This window comes from Heteronotia binoei, chromosome 7 (assembly GCF_032191835.1).
Source record: "Heteronotia binoei isolate CCM8104 ecotype False Entrance Well chromosome 7, APGP_CSIRO_Hbin_v1, whole genome shotgun sequence".
Classification (NCBI taxonomy): Eukaryota; Metazoa; Chordata; class Lepidosauria; order Squamata; family Gekkonidae; genus Heteronotia; species Heteronotia binoei.
Genome location: NC_083229.1, coordinates 81132163 through 81148823, shown reverse-complemented (window position 1 = coordinate 81148823; position 16661 = coordinate 81132163). Strand labels below are relative to the sequence as shown.

The following is a 16661-nucleotide window of genomic DNA, read 5'->3' as shown; positions in this document are numbered from 1 at the left end:
CATAATAGGCATTAAAGCTACCAAATGCTTGTGTGGCACAACCATGATGGTGTAAAGTCCAGGCACAACAATTGTCAAGGTTTGTATTTAATCTATTAAAACTATAGTTCTCTGTAAATGTGTTATATGTATGTGTGTTGCTTTTCAGTCAGATCTTAAATGTGTCCAAGATGCCAAAGGAGGTTCCTTCTACCGAGACCACTGTCCCGTACTGGGTAAGTTAGAGAAAACCTACTTTGATGTTTGCTTGTTGGATATAATATCCAGAGAAGTGTAGAGATGTGTCTATATAACTTTATTTAAGTTATGTCCTGCCTCCAGATCCCCAGGACTTAGGGTGACTTACAGCAATAGAACCATAAAATATAATAGTCTGGTTCAGTCCAACACCACCAAAGAAGCTGTTTTTTGTTTTTTTTTAAAATAGTATCAGGTTGAATTTGTGGCTCCTCGGTACTTAGGAATTTGTAAAACTGTGTGTGATGTGTTTACATCCCTACCACATATTTTCTTTTAATTTTAGGCGAGCAAAATGGTAACCGGAATCCTGGTGGTTTGCAGATTGGTGACTTAGTTAACATTGATCTTGATCTGGAAATTGTCCAGTCTTTGCAGCATGGCCATGGAGGATGGACTGATGGAATGTTTGAAACTTTAACCACCACTGGCACTGTTTGTGGTATAGATGAAGATCATGATATTGTTGTACAATATCCAAGTGGCAATAGGTATAGTAATAGCAGATTTTTACTAAGGCAGACTTTGGTTCTTATGCAAGTATTTTACTTGAAGTTTACTCTTGTATCCTGAAACAAGAACAGAAGTATTTTTCTGCATTCTTTATAAACCTAAATGAAATATAATTTTAAAATCTTTAGATAAAATTGTAAAACTATGATAAATTTTAAATTTCAAATTACAGTGATTGGAGAAATGTCAAAAGGCTGCTTCTTGTCATTGCACCTATGTCTGTCTCTTTAAATAGTCTCTTAAATCAGACAATACTTTGTTATACAATATAAACAATATATTTTTATTGATACCATCTCTAAACATACTGGACATTGCATTAAGACTGGTGGCGTAGGCGCTTTTCAGGTTATACATGTGATAGCAATTGGCAATAGTTAATTATTATAAGCAGTTTTTTTTCTTAGACTGTGTTTTTACCAGGAATGTTCACTAGTAGTTGTGTTTGGGCTTTGAGTTACCTGATTATATTCTGAGAGTTGTGCATAGGAGGCCAGCAATTTGTTATAGAAGTGAAGTCACATAAATTCTTTTTTTATTGCTTTTTTAAAAAGTTGGATGGAGGCTGACTCTCCCAAGCTAGATACCTAACCATGGAATGTTGGATTCTTGCAGAATCTAGCAATCAGACTACTGAAATGGGGGCAAAATTGGCTAACAGCGAAACCCTACGTTTTTGTAAAAGCATAAACCATTTTTGGTAACACCGCTTTAAATGACTTATATTTTCTAGGTGGACTTTTAATCCTGCAGTTCTTACCAAAGCCAACGTTGTCCGAAGTGGAGATGCTGCTCAGGGAGCTGAAGGGGGTACTTCCCAATTTCAAGTGGGTGACCTTGTCCAAGTTTGTTATGACTTGGAAAGAATCAAGCTGCTTCAAAGAGGACATGGTGAATGGGCTGAAGCAATGCTTCCTGTAAGTTTTTAAAAAATATAAATGGTTTTTAGTATATAATTTCACATTAGGAAATTAAGCTTTGTAGGTTAGGTAATGTTTCCTCTAGATGACAGTTTGTGGTGCAGTCTTCTGGAATATTGTATAATTTTATCGAACTTGTTGTTAGCCGCCCTGAGCCTGCCTAGGCGGGGAGGGCGGGATATAAATAAAAATTATTATTATTATTATTATTATTATATGGTATGAGTATTTTTATGTGTTCCCTGGTGCCAGTTGATGATAAAAATTTTTGCATCTCTGCTAAGGTTTAGTTTAATTTAAGGTAATTTTTAGATTTATATCCCGCCCTTTCGTGCAAGCGGGCTCAGGGTAGTTTACAGCGGAAATTTAAATACCAATTACAGGTTAAAAATAAAGCATCATAAAAACATAACAGTATAAAACGTAGGTGATACTGTATCACAAACACAGATGGCAAAGCTATACAGTAGTGTATAGGCTGATATTTATCAACACAGCACAGTCACCATGATGGAAGGTGATGGGGAGACCAGTTCATAACAAAGGGATGCCTGCTGGTTGGGTTCTTACACTTTAAATGTTGTCATTGGGGCTGATGACCCTGTACCACTGCCTAGGATACATAAACCTGTTTGTGCAAGTGCTAGAAAATCCATCTGGAGAAGCCTGATATTCAGAGATTAAGGGCTAGTCTACACATGCAACAGAATAGAATTCCAGGTTGGCAAAATGGGCTATACCATTCTAGCCAGAAAATTGGACAAGTCCCTTTGTTAAAGTTTCCCATGTAAAATCTTCTTGAAAATACATTAACACATCTAGGGAAACACCAGACATATCAGCCACTTTTTTTCCACCTGCAGGTATTTATTGACAGAACTTAAAAAATGTAATCCTTCACCTGTGGATTGAAGTGGTATATTCCATTATACCACCTCAGCACTCTGCCACCTCTTTACCACATCATTCTGCTGCATGTGCAGACCTGGCTGGAGTTGTCCACTAAATAAGTTGTTGCGCCCCTGGCACGCCTCGGTGTCCCTGGGTGTGGCCGTCGCCCCTCTACCTGTGACCACCCCTTTTGGGTCTCATGCTGGTGTCCCCTGAGGTCTCAGAAATAGGAGGGGGAACCGGGTTACTGCACCTCAGGTCCCCTTTCCTCTCTGGCTGTGCTTGGGCTCCTGTCTCTCTCAGTTGGCAGCCCCTCTGTAACATCAGCCAGCTTCCTCCCCGACCTCTTGGCCCTCTGCCTTTTATCCTTCAGCGAATTCCCTCCCCTCTTCCTGGGTCCCACCCCTGGCTAGCTCCGCCCCTGTTAATAAGCCCGGACGCCAAGGAGAGGCATTCTGGGGCTTGGCCTCTCTGGGGTTGCTGGGTCGTCCATGGCTGTAGTGGAGTGTCGGGGTGCGGCGGCAGTAGCCGCTGTGGTTCGGCCTGCCGGCCCCTCCCTCATTGAGCTCCTCCCTCACCTCTCCTCTCTGGCCTCTGCGAGGCGGCTGATCTCCCTGCGTCCGAGGATGGGTGCGCTGGCTGTGGGGGCCGGGGTGTGTTGCTGGTGGCGTCACTTTGCTGCCAGCCATTGAGGTACGTGGGGGCCTGGTGGTGGGGGCTGCCAGCGTCGTCCCAGGTAGCTCCTTGGGTGCCAGTGGGTGGGGAGGGAGGCTAGCGAGTGCAGGGGGGCCCCCCGTGGAGTCCCAGCCCAGGCTGGGCAGGACATAAGTATATGAGAAGACATACCATTTTACTTTCCTAGAATCATTTTTTAGTGATAAGGCTTGTTTGTGACTCTGAGAGATTATATTTCTATCAATAAAGACCTCAGAGGAATTCAACAGAAAATAATGTTGGTACTTAAAACTCTGTGGTAGCTACAGAAAGAACACTTTCCCCCCATGTGAGGTGCAATCAGCTGTAATACATAGTAGGAGTAGACTTTTTTTCTTTGTTGGATGTATTTAGCTTCATTTCTTTTGCTTCTGTTATGTAATCAGCATTCCAGCTGGTCTTGGAATGGAAGTTTTGATGGAGAACTCTAGTATCCAAACTAGAGAATAAAATAGCAACATAATGATATAAAATCCTATATAAATCCTGGGACCTGTTGGGAACTGCAAGTAAGAACAATTTGGTCATTCCATCCCATGCCTGTAACATCTCCTTTTCTCTAAGAGGAATCTCTGAGAGTTCTCAAGGGCTTGATTAAATGGATTTCTTCCCCCTTATTGTTTAACCAACTCTTGGCTGCTCTCAACATTCTGTGCCTTGGAAGCATATCCAATACTCATTAAATTGTTTTGGGGTTGGGTTCATTTTCCTTTTGATTAATTTACATCATATTTTTCTGCAAGTCTGCAGGTGACTTAAAATGCTGAGATGCCTACTTTGTCCGTGGGTGGCCTTTATTTTGATTAGTGAGGCAACCATCCACTTTAATATCAGGCAGAGCAGTATGAAGTTTTTAAAAATGATGTATTTGGGGGTTTGTCTTGTCTTCAATTTAGACTTTAGGTAAAGTTGGAAGGGTGCAGCAAATCTATTCAGACAGTGACTTAAAGGTAGAGGTCTGTGGAACCTCTTGGACGTACAACCCAGCTGCTGTGTCAAAGGTAGCATCAGCAGGCTCTGCTATAAGCAATGCATCTGGTGGTAAGTTAGAAATTTTTATGGCATGTTTCTGCATAATTTGAAACTTTGAAAGATGCTTTTATCAAAAAGTAATATGCAGCAAAAGCACTCTGCTAACTGTGTTTTCTTCTGTTCCACTGTGTTACTGTAAAAGGAGAAAAACAAGTTACAAACACAAATTAATAGTTTGGTTAGTTATGTAGTCTGTGTAGTTTAATGTGTCTGGAACATTAATCAGTGCCAAGTTTACAAGATATTACAGTAGGACTGTGGACACATGAAGCTGCCTTATACTGAATTAGACCATTATTCCAAACTAGCAATGGGGTCTTAGGTAAAGATCTTTCACATCACCTGCTACTTGATCCTTTTAAATAAAGAAGCCAGGAATTAAACCTGCATACCAAGGAGCTGTTCTTCCACAAAGCCTCCATTCATCCCAATTTTGTAACTGTCTTAGGCAGAAGAAATTAATACTACAGTAAAAATAAATAGTACTTCTGTTGTCATATCTGTTATACAAATATATAAGAATACCCCAGATTTTCTGCCTTTACAAGACTTAACCCAAGCAATTTCTATGATATAAGGAAAACTGAAGGATTGGGCCTGGAATGGAAGTGCAGCAAAGAGAACTCTGGCAAGAATACATGTGCAAAGAGACCATTCCAGATGTAGCATATCATTTTACACTTAGTTATAAAGAAAAGCCTGTTTTTATTTCTCTTTAAAGTAAAAAGTGGACACTATTTCAGGTTTTTTTTGAATCAGTGTTTTTGAGGGGTTCTAAGAGCCAGATATGACCTTTTAAATTAGTTTTCAAATTAGTATGGAAAATTATTAGTTCACACAAATATTAAGTGGATTTCTTATTTTCCTATTGCTCTTGTTCTTAAAACTTAATAGTTAGTTCTTAATAGTTAGTCCCTTAATCTTAGAATTGATCTTTTAATCATTAATATTTATTATGTTATGAACTACCTTGGAGTGATATATCTCAAATAAATAGTTCAGATTGACAGATTAATGTACAAGGGTATCAAACTCATTTGTTATAAGGGCCAGATCTGACATAAATGGGACTTTGTGGGGCCAAGCCATGCGTGTCATAAAATATAACACCAGGTAGCGGAGATATATACTTTTTAAAGGATATAGACAAGCACAATTAAATATGTTTTTTCTTAAAATATAAATATGATTAAAGGTCTTGTGATATTTTGTTTAAAATGGTAAGGTGGGGAAAAAGTGGGGTTTGGCAATGCAATTTTAAAATAAAACATAAAGAAAAAGCACAAGGATCACTGCAGAAACTGAAAATATAAAATGTTCTGAGGTTAGGAAAACATGAAATGGCTGGACATTGCAAGTTTCTTGCCCCCCCCCCCCCCCCAGATTGGCAATGGCATGCTAGTGTAATATCTCCCTTTGGCTTTGGGTTCCCAAGTTAGAGTACTCAATAGGCACCAGTTTTCAAGTCCATTCAGCAGAGATGGGCTGGCCCAAAGCCTCAACCTTTTATTTGCAAGAAGACAACTCCAGTAAGCAACAGCTTCAAGTGGCCATACAAACATTGGAAATTGAAATGACTCGGGTTCCACCTCTTTGAAATACATTTAGTACAGACAACAATGCAAGGAAAATGCAGAATGGATTTTCTATTAAGGTCTGTGGACCCAGAAAGGCTACACCCAGAATAGTCTATCTGGGCTCAGGGACCTTAATAGAATATCCATGCCACATTTTCTTTGCAGCTTTGCAAGCCCAGAAGAGCTTCCTGCTGAACCAGGCAAATACAGAAGGAGCTGTGAACTTTGGCAGCCTCAGAGCTTCAGAGATCCAAGTGGGCAGTTGTGTTGGTCTGAAGCAGTTGAACAAAGCAGGAGTCAAGTTTCACCTTTAAGACCAACCAGTTTTTTATTTAGAACATAAGCTTTTGTGTGCTCTATAGCACACTTCATCAGACGAAGAATCCAGCACAGTGAGCAAAGCCATACATAGCTAAGCAGAGCCATACATAGCTGGTAGGCAGTGGCCCGGAATGCAACATGGTACAGATTTAAGAACCAATGACAGTGAAGTAAAATTATCTGGAGGCAGAGCTTTAGAATGTAAACTGGTACAATGACAGAATAGTAAAATTAACAAATTGAGCAAACCTTTGATCTGAGTAGCATGAGCATGTGAAAGCAACTAAACAGCAGTATGCAGTAAAATTAATAAATTGAGCAAACCTTTGATCTGAGTAGCATGAGCATGTGAAAGCAACAAAACAGTAGTATGTAAAAATGTGAGATTGTCTGTCAATGACAATGGGAGATGGGTTCAATATATGTAATGGGATAAACAACCAAAGTCCCTGTTTGAATGTGTCAATACAGCTAAAAGAGAAATACATTGGATAGTGATGTTCTTGTCCACCTCATTTACTATTTAACATGTAAACATCATTCTAGTTTGTCATAAGAAAAAGGAATTCAATAAAATATAGTGAAAATGGGTAAAGTATATGTACCGTAATGAGATATACAGCCAAAATCCCTATTTTGAGTATGTCAGTACAAATAATTATACTGATACACTATTGTAAAAGAGAAACACATTGGAATACTGTGGATGTATAGCTATACTCACTGAGTATATTTAGAGCACACGAAAGCTTACGTTCTAAATAACAATTGGTTTGTCTTAAAGGTGAAACTTGACTCCTACTTTGTTCAGGAGCTTCAGAGAGTGAGGACAGGAGGGGGAGAAAAGAGCTGTGGGCCTGTTTAAAGTCCTGGGCAGGCTGGTTGTAGCCTTTGGGCCATAAATTTGAAACCCCTGGGTTATGTACCTGAGCAGTTGCTGCTCAAGACTGCTCATACAGTGTTCATTCTTGAGCGTTATTGCATTTGAATAGATAAAAGATGCATGCCAGGAGCAAATTACAAGGTGTCAAGTGCTTGTCATGAAGGGGTTAATACTCTACTGTACTTGTCTTTACACTGCATTTTTCTTATATTGCTGTTATTTCCTACTGCTTCCCAGGCCCACTTTTGCACAGCTGCTTGTTTGAAACACACCTAATTGTTGAAAAACATTGAGTTATAGTTTGTCATATAGTATTCAGGAACACTGATCCTATTAAATTAAGGGCTTTATTTATCTTATGTTCACAGAGAGATTGTCCCAGCTGTTGAAGAAACTGTTTGAAACTCAAGAATCTGGTGATCTTAATGAAGAACTTGTTAAAGCAGCTGCTAATGGAGATGTAGCTAAAGTAGAAGACTTGCTAAAGAGACCAGATGTGGATGTGAGTACTTCTGTTACCTTGTTTCAGAGAGTTAGAAAAAGAAGAAGGGTAAAGTTCAGTAAATTTATTCAAGTAAAGTCTCCAAAAGCCCACTGGCTGTTGGGCAAGGTGAAGATAGGATTTCTTCTTATGATCTTTGCAAGTGGAATTATGAGAGTAATGAATGTTTTGTCGGCAAGTCAATCACAACTTGGTTATAGAAGAATCTCAGTTCCCCAAGTTGCATTGTATTTTAAAGGCTTTTGAGATATTGTTCCAGTGTACCCAGTCTATGGACTTCAAAATAGTTCTTGGTAGAATCACTAATTCAGTCAGGAAGAGAGAAGTACAATGTTTGATTTTTTTACAGCTGATTCATTTTGGTATGCCTGTCTTTTGAATCCTGTATATAAACTGATAAATTAAAAATAATTTTTAAAATAGTAAGGATAGATGTAGAGTGCTGAACTGGGGTGGAGAAATAAGTACCTTGGCATGAGTTACTCAGTTTTCCCTTAGCATAAATGTTACTCCTCTCCAAAAGTAGCTTTTAAATCCTTAATAGATCTTAGATCAAAATTCTATAATTTACCAGATTAGAAAGTCAAGAGGTATTACAGTTTTTGGAAACAGTTGATTAGAAGTTTAATACATTTTTTGGAAAATATTTGTAAAGAGTTGTTGAGCTCCTTGATGTTTCATTCAGTTCTCTGTGCCCTCTGAATATTGCAGTATAATGAACTGCTTTATACTGAATCAGAACCTTTGTCCATCAAGGCCAGTACGGTCTACTCAGATGGGCAGCAGGTCTCCAGAGTCTCAGGAAGAGGTCTTTCACATCACCTTGATACTTTTGTATGGGAAGCTGGGATTGAATTTAGGACCTTCTACATGCAATGCGACTGGTTTCCCACTGAGCCATCTCTTCTCCTATTCCTTGTACATATACTTCTAAAAAAAAGGTAAAGGTAGTCTCCTGTGCAAGTGCCAGTCGTTTCCAACTCTGGGGTGACGTCACATCACAATGTTGTCATGGCAGATTTTTTATGTGGTGGTTTGCCATTGCCTTCCCCTGTCGTTTACACTTTACCCCCATCAAGCTGGGTACTCATTTAATCAACCTCTGAAGGATGGAAGATTGAGTCAACCTGGAGCCAGCTACTTAAACCCAGCTTCCACCGGGATTGAACTCAGGTTGTGAGCAGAGAGTTTGGACTGCAGTACTGCAGCTTTACCTCTCTGTGCCATGGGGCTTCTGCAATATACTTACAATATACTATTGTAATATATAAGTTGCCTTGAAATGCTCTATCTTATTCTTGTAGGTGAATGGGCAATGTGCAGGACACACAGCTATGCAAGCAGCTAGTCAGAATGGACATGTTGACATTTTGAAATTGCTTCTAAAACAGAATGTGGATGTAGAAGCAGAGGTATATTTTCTGACATTGCAACAGTTTGCAGATTTAGCATGAGTATGTAACTATCTTTATATATTGCATCACATTTATTTGTGACTGTTGTTAATATTCCTCGTACAGCTAAGGAACATCTTTATTTCTTGGTGCCTCCTTCTCTTGCTCCGATTGTTGTCTGCATCTGTTTTCCTGCTTTCAGTTACAAAAATTGCCTTAGTTATGTTACATCTTATATTAAATTTGTGCTTGTTAATATTCCAGCAACTTAAACTAATGTCAGTGTTGGGGAAAACATTAAAGGGCTGGGAAATCTGGACCCTCAAGTCTCCTTTCCCAAATTCCATTTTGGTAGGTATGGCTGACTGGGTACTTCCTTGCCAGAAAAAGAGAGAGTCACAGACAAGATTCATTCTAAGTTCATTCATTATGTTCCAAGTAGATATCAAGTAGAATACAGAAATCCTGAAACCCACATGTACACCCAGACATAAGGAATATATTCCAGCTATACATCAAGCCCCCCTGGCAGATGAGCTTTTGACCATTAGTAAAACCACAGGTATTGTGGCAAATAAGACCAAATGAATCCTGAGGGTTTCAACTTAAGAGTAGTTTATTTCTGTCACAGGTACAGGATCCCATGCTACATTCCCTCCAGTGGCATGAGCCCCCAAAAGCGCCTCAAGTTTCTCACCTGGCGTAGGGTCTGACCTGAAGGAGTGGCCTGGTGCCACTCCTTCTCAGCGTCTAACTGCTGCACAACCAACTGTACGACTGGTCAGGATCCCTTCTTGCTTTCTTGGTTGCCGGCCTCTGTCTGCAGCTCAGAAGCCCTTGAATCCTCTCCAGTCCCACCTGGAGAAGAGCGGGGCTTCAAACAGTCTTGACATCTTGGTGACCCTGCAACTGCAGTTGCTTCTGAAGCCTGCTCAGCCCACCTAGCAAAGGGCTTTGCTCCAAGCAGTCCTGACCTTTGGGTGAACTCTCACAGGTATATATCTTGGATCTATAGCTGCAGTAAATGTGATGCAGGACAAACCAGAACTGACCTGATGTACTGACAAACACCCCTCCCCTTCTTTCTGTCTCTGGAGCCAGGAAACTTTCAGAAAATCAAGGAAGATAGGTTGTGATACCATGTCTATTTAAACTTTGGTAGGGACACCACTAAGTTCTGGAATGTATGAACATTCTCTAAGGCAAAAAGCATGTACAGGGGTATTGGTAACAGAAGGCCCCAGCCCCAGCAGAGTTCTGCAGCCTCCTGGGAAACAGAACCAAAGAGTTAACTATGGAGCTAATTTACTATAGAAATTAAAGTAACAGGGTTAGCAGTCATAATAATAAATGGGATTAGGACTGGTCTAAACTAGGGCTAGAAGCAGTCAGAACACCAAACTATTATTTGGGAATGTGGGGGAGGTGATTTGCATGCAATCCCACAGCCTGTCCCACTCCCTCAAACTATGGTTCTGTTTTATATCAGCACTGATCTTTACTTGAATCATCTTATAGTGCAACTTGATGGGAGACAGAATAGTCTTATGGATCCTGTCAGGACCATCTGTAGACATCCTATTCAGTACGCCCTTGTCATATAAAATCTTCAGTTTCTGGGCAAGGTAGTTGAGAGAGCAGGAGCTGAACAGCTCCAGGCATTATTTCTGGAAGATTTCTCTATCCTAGACTCATTTTAGTCTGGCTTCTGCTCTGGCTATGGGATGGAAACGGCACTGGTCGCCCTCATGAATGGGCTGTGATATCTGGATCAGGGTGGGCTGGTGATGCTGTTATTAGACCATTTGACACAGTTGACTACATTCTTATGTCTCACTGCCTCACCAGTGTACAAAGGACAGCTAGTCTCATTTCTCCATAGTCAGGGACAGATGGTGGTGCTTGGGAGAGGACATCACCACATTACTCTCTGGTATGCAGAGTTGCTCAAGGGATGATCCTCTCCCCTATGCTATTTAACATCTGTTTGCACCCACATTGCCCAGATAGTTCGATAGTTTGGGCTGGATTGTCACCAGTATATTGATAACATCCAACTGTATCTGATGGTTGGCAGCCAGCCAGATGCTGTCCCAGATATCCTAGTCAAGGATCTGAATGCCGTGGCTTCATGGTTAAAGCAGAGTTGACTGAAATTGAATCCATTGAAGACAGAGAACCTGTACCTGGGTTGCAGGGTAACTGGATCAGGGATCCAGCTCATCTCTGGACAGGGCACCATTAAACCTGCTCCAGTGGCAAAGAGTTTGAGCGTGATCTTGAACACCTCACTTTCAGTGGAGGCTTAAGTCACAGCCGTTGTAAGATCTGCATTCTTCCATCTGCGTCAGGTCAGACAGTTGGTTCCCTGTCTCTCCCCCCATGACCTATCTACAGTGATCCATTAAACAGTCACTTCCAGGCTAAACCAGACTGATCCGGAAACTGCATCTGGTCCAAAATGCAGTGGCACGTGTGCTCACAGGGACACCACTGAGAGCACACATACATTCAGTGCTGTGTCAGCTGCATTGGCTCCCAGTTGAATTCCAGATAAAGTTCAAGGTCTATCTTCTTACATTCAAAGCCCTATGCAAACCAGAACGTATCTGCAGGACTGTCTCTCCCAATACAGCCCCCGAAGGACTTTACATTCTTCCATTCAACATCTGTTGGTCATCACTGGTCCCAAAGATGTCTGCCTAGCGTCAACCAAAACATTCTTGGCTCTGGCACCAGCCTGATGGAACACTTCTTAGTGAGATCCAGGTACTGTGAGATCTAATACAGTTCCACAGGGCCTGTAAAACAGAGATTTTCCACCAAGCCTATGGTCAAGGCTTCAGCAGTTCTCCTACAATGGCATCCCCTGCTCTGCTTTGCTTAGCTTTGCCTTAGCAGCATTTATAGTCTACCATAGCTGCTCCCTCACCCATCCACTTCCCTTGTTCTTTTTCAACTTGCAGCTATGCATAATTTGGAATTTCATCGAATTCATTAAATTGTTTAGCTGACGCCTCTTAAGGGTTTTAATACCGTATTGAAATTTTTATGAATTATATTCTATTTTAATTCTTTGTCTGTTCTAAGAATGTTGTAATCTACCCTGAGCCTACTGTACAGGGGGAGGGTAGGCTGAAAGTCCAATGAAATAAATAAATGAATAAATATGTGGTAAGGTTAGGGCCACCTTGGTAGTGATTGTTGGCAGAGAATTACAAAATCTGGGTTCTAGGCATTTCATGCCAAGATTATTAAGCTTTTGCTGCTTGTAAGGACACTGCAGCATTTTTCCTCTCTCATGCTTTATCATCTACCAGAAGTAAGTAATAGAAAACATATGATTAATTCAATTCAATGTTGCTTGTTTAGGACAAAGATGGAGACAGGGCTGTTCACCATGCAGCTTTTGGTGATGAAGGAGCTGTGATAGAGGTCTTGCATAGAGGCAGTGCAGATCTGAATGCTCGTAATAAACGTAGACAGACTCCACTTCATATTGCTGTCAATAAAGGTCATCTCCAAGTAGTGAAGACATTACTGGATTTTGGTTGTCATCCTAGTCTTCAGGTAATTTTAAGAGCTGTTTTGCTGTTCTGATAAAATAACATGCATGAAAATATGAGTATTGGATTTGTACAATTTACTAAAATTACTAACAGAACCATCTTAATCAAGCTTACTCAGAGATGTATGAACTCGGGTAAACATGTTCCCACACAAAAATTTCCAAATACTACATCTTGATATTCTTGAAGTTTCTTGAAGAATCTCTCCTTATTGCTTCATCCCAAAAGTAATTTGCTAAACTGCATTAAAGTCTAGTTACTTGCAACTGAACCTACCAGAAAACACTTTAAAGCAGGAGGATTTAACCAATTGTTTGACTGATAAATAGAAATTCTTAATCAGTATAAGCAGTTGTTAATTTTGATTTAAATATGTACCTACTTTGTATCTCTGTTAGCTTCTGGTCTCTAACTAAGGTGAATTTCCAAATTTATCATGGTTTTTATTGGTCCTTTGCCAAAAGGAAAAACTGCTAACATTATATGAAAGCTAGGGACCCACCAGATTGTTTGCAGTTTTGCTGATAAGCCTAAGTGTAATAAACTTTGTAAATGAACCAAACCATTAAATTTATTACTGAACATTCAGAAAGGACATGAAGTTGCACTGCAGTTTGTAATTTAATATAATTTAATACTTGTCCTAGATGATGTAGTAATAGCTTATTTGATTATGGAGGATAACATAGGAGATAACAGAGCCAGGTAAATAGCCATGTTGATCTGAAGCAGCAGAACAAAGTTTGAGTTCAGTGGCACCTTTAAGACCAAAAAAGATTAATTCTGGGTATAAGTTTTTGTGTGCATGGTATCTGAAGGAGTCTGCATGCACACAAAAAGCTCATACCTAGATTAAACTTCATCCATCTTAAAGGTGCCATTGGACTCAAAGTTAGAAATCAAATTGCTGCAGAGATGTATTATAGAATTCACAAAGCATAGTTCCGTAGTGAAAACATTTTCAGCAGACTTTGCTGTGTGCTTAACAGAAAAACTTGGTTGGCAGTCCGAAGGGACAAGTTGATGCAGGAAGGCCAGGGGATTAAGGTGGCTCTTCCCTTAAAAGATTTCTCATAAGGTCTACTGTTAAAAAGGCTCCCCACAGCAATACAAGCATAGAATATAAAGTGGTACACCTGCAGGAAGTTAAGTACATTTGAGATAACCTGCCAAATACTAACAGCATCACCTAAAATGCAGCTTGCTGCCTTAGAAATGAAAGTGGTTTCGCTTGTGCAGATACAATCAGGAGTTTGACTCTTAAAATGTGATGCAGTTTGAAGCTAAACTTGGCACTCATTTGATAGATAGTTAAGGCCAGTGAATGAATTTGTGCCAAAATTAGAGTAAGATGTTAATCTGGTAAGAAGGGTGCAACCTTTCAAATTTGGATATAGTCACCATCTGTTATGATTTCTGTGATTTGTGCTATAAAAATCTGCACAAGGCTACACTTAAGACTATGTGTAGAAGTTGGAACCTGCATCTCAGTGGCTGGATGATTTGCTGCAGTTATTTTTACCTGTATAATGGCTTCCTATAGTGATTCAAGTACAAGTCAAGTTTTAAGTGATAAAGTTCGAAGTTGTTTTATATATGGCTGAAGCTACAATGGCAATCTTTATTAATGGCAAAGATGAACATTATGATAGTACTTTTTATGCTGTATAGCAGCTAGTAAGTATAAAGCAGTGATGTTATTTTGTTTCTGTAGTTTAGATATCGTTAGAAATCTAAATAAGATTTTTAACACACGTTTTAAAACCACGCTAATTCCTGAAGCCTCAGTTGAAGCATTTCAAGCATTTTAGTCCCATCAAACATAGTGTCTCATTCCTGCTAATAAATGTTTCATTAAAAGTCAAAATTTGCATTGTCCAAGTTAGCATTTGAATGAAATGCTGGCCACTTCCTTCTATATGTAAGGTATATAATGTACAGCATAATTACTCAAAGGTTATCCATGTAAAGCTGCCTTATACTGAATCAGACCATCTGTTTTTCAAGGTACTGTCCATTCAGACTGGCAACGGATCTCCAGGTCTCAGGGAGAAATCTTTCACATAACCTACTGCCTGGTCATTTTAACTGCAGTAGGGCTGGTTCTTCCGCTAGGCAAACTAGGCGACTGCCTAGGGCGCCAGGAGGGTGGGGGGTGAAAATTGGGCTCCCCACCCCCCTCCTGGTGCCCCAGGCAAGCACCTAGTTTGCCTTTCTCCCCCGCCGCCCGCCACCACCGCCTGCTCCTCCATTCCCTTCCCTCCCACCCATGCCTCCCCCCTTTCCCACCGTGGCTCCGCGCCTCCCCACCACGCCTCCTCCTCCTGCCCTTCGAACCCTTTCCCACCCACCCCGTGCCAATTTCAATGCCAGAACCAGCTCTAGCGCCGCGGTCCGGCTCTCTAAAGCCCCCCCCCCACCCGAACACTCGAATCACGGGTAAAACTGTGCCACGGGGCCAGGCTGTGCTCACAGTCTCTCAGGAACAGCGTCCTGAAAGGGTGACCCCTGCTGCCACTGACTCCTCCCCACTACCTGGATGGGGGAGGAGGCATTGAAATTGGCACGGGGTGCGTGGAAAAAGGGTCCGAAGGGAGGGAAGAGGAGGCGCAGGGGAGAGGTGCGGGGGGGCACGGAGCCGCAGTGGGGAGGTGGGAGGCGTGGAGGTGCTTGGTGGGTGCCAGGCAGCGAGTCTGCCTAGGGCACCATGGGGTGTTGGGACACCTCTGAACTGGAGATGCCAGAGATTGAACCTAGGACTTTCTGCATGCAAAGCAGAAGCTCTTCCACTGAACCATTTCCTGGAAATACACACATAAAATAGATTCATAGGTTTTTCATGATGAAATGCATTCTCTGTTCAAGGGATTAACATTTCTCTTTTTTTAGGATTCTGAGGGCGATACTCCTCTTCATGATGCAATTAGTAAAAAGCGTGATGACATCTTGGCTGTACTTCTAGAAGCTGGAGCAGATGTTACTATTACAAACAACAATGGGTTTAATGCTCTCCATCATGCGGCACTAAGAGGGAATCCAAGGTACAGTAGATAGTAATTACTTCCTTGTGTTTGGTAAACAGAAGGATAATATAATTCATTGTTGGGAAGATTTTATGCAGTAGTTCACAGATGAATGTTTCCTCTGTGCAGTATTCCACTTCTAATAAAACTGGCACTGCTTAAAATGGGAACAGTTTTCTGAAGTAGGGCCATACATACCTCATGGCTGCAACTGAAGGCCACTTTAAGTTGTTTTGTATGATTAACTATGCATTAATGATCTATGCATGAATGAGCAACATGTTGATTGGACATACTGTGCCACCACAATACTTTGTTTTCAGATTACATGCTGAACTGCTCATGGACAGCCCACTGTTGTGATAGCCATCATATGGTGTAGTATAGATAATCATATGGCACAATATAGAAAATTTTTATGTGATAGCTGCAACATGTTGGGAGATTAAAAGTGCCTTCTTAAAATAGAGGCAACCTTTTTCTGAGTAGATTGATATGTGAAGCACTTGACATATACTAGGTTTAAAACTGTGAAGTGGATTGGGATAAAAAAGAGTGCTAGGTTCCAAACATTCGTAATGTAATTATTGTACCAAAACAGTAACTGCAGTTTTTAATGGAACTTGAAATAAAGCTGTTCTTAGGGTTAATGAACTGGAGCTTCTTGAGAAGATATACTGCAACTGTAACTGAAAGTGATCAATGATATAGAACATAGACAACGTAATACAGTTGGCTTCTGCATTGCACCACTTATATTAGTATTTCATGGTTATGCTGGATCTTTGATTCCCAGTGGGGTGTCTTTCATTGTGTTTTCTGGTGCCTACTTGCTTCTTGTGACTTTAATGAAACAGCAAAAAAGTAGTTTTAGGTTTCTGCTGTACAGCTGCCTGATTAACATAGTGCTGAATCTCATCCCAGGCAGGTATGTCGAGCCATGTTCCCTCAACTTGGCATAAACACAACTCTCTTACATCTCCTGGCTTAACAATCTCTCCCTGTGAACTTGCAGGGAGCTCAGTGCTCCCCATTCTTTGGAAAATAAAACCAAACAGCTACTTTCTCAAAAGGAACAGCCAGTC

General features: G+C 40.7%; 1 protein-coding gene across 1 annotated transcript in view; it reads left to right on the top strand.

The window, feature by feature from the left end:
- Positions 1-16661, top strand: part of MIB1 (MIB E3 ubiquitin protein ligase 1) — an 83502-nt gene that overhangs the window by 15543 nt on the left and 51298 nt on the right. The window contains exons 5-12 of the mRNA XM_060243908.1: positions 149-215; positions 524-728; positions 1484-1667; positions 4172-4316; positions 7457-7590; positions 8895-9002; positions 12357-12554; positions 15443-15594. Coding sequence (XP_060099891.1) covers positions 149-215; positions 524-728; positions 1484-1667; positions 4172-4316; positions 7457-7590; positions 8895-9002; positions 12357-12554; positions 15443-15594 — 1193 coding nt within the window. The remainder of the gene's footprint in view (positions 1-148; positions 216-523; positions 729-1483; positions 1668-4171; positions 4317-7456; positions 7591-8894; positions 9003-12356; positions 12555-15442; positions 15595-16661) is intronic.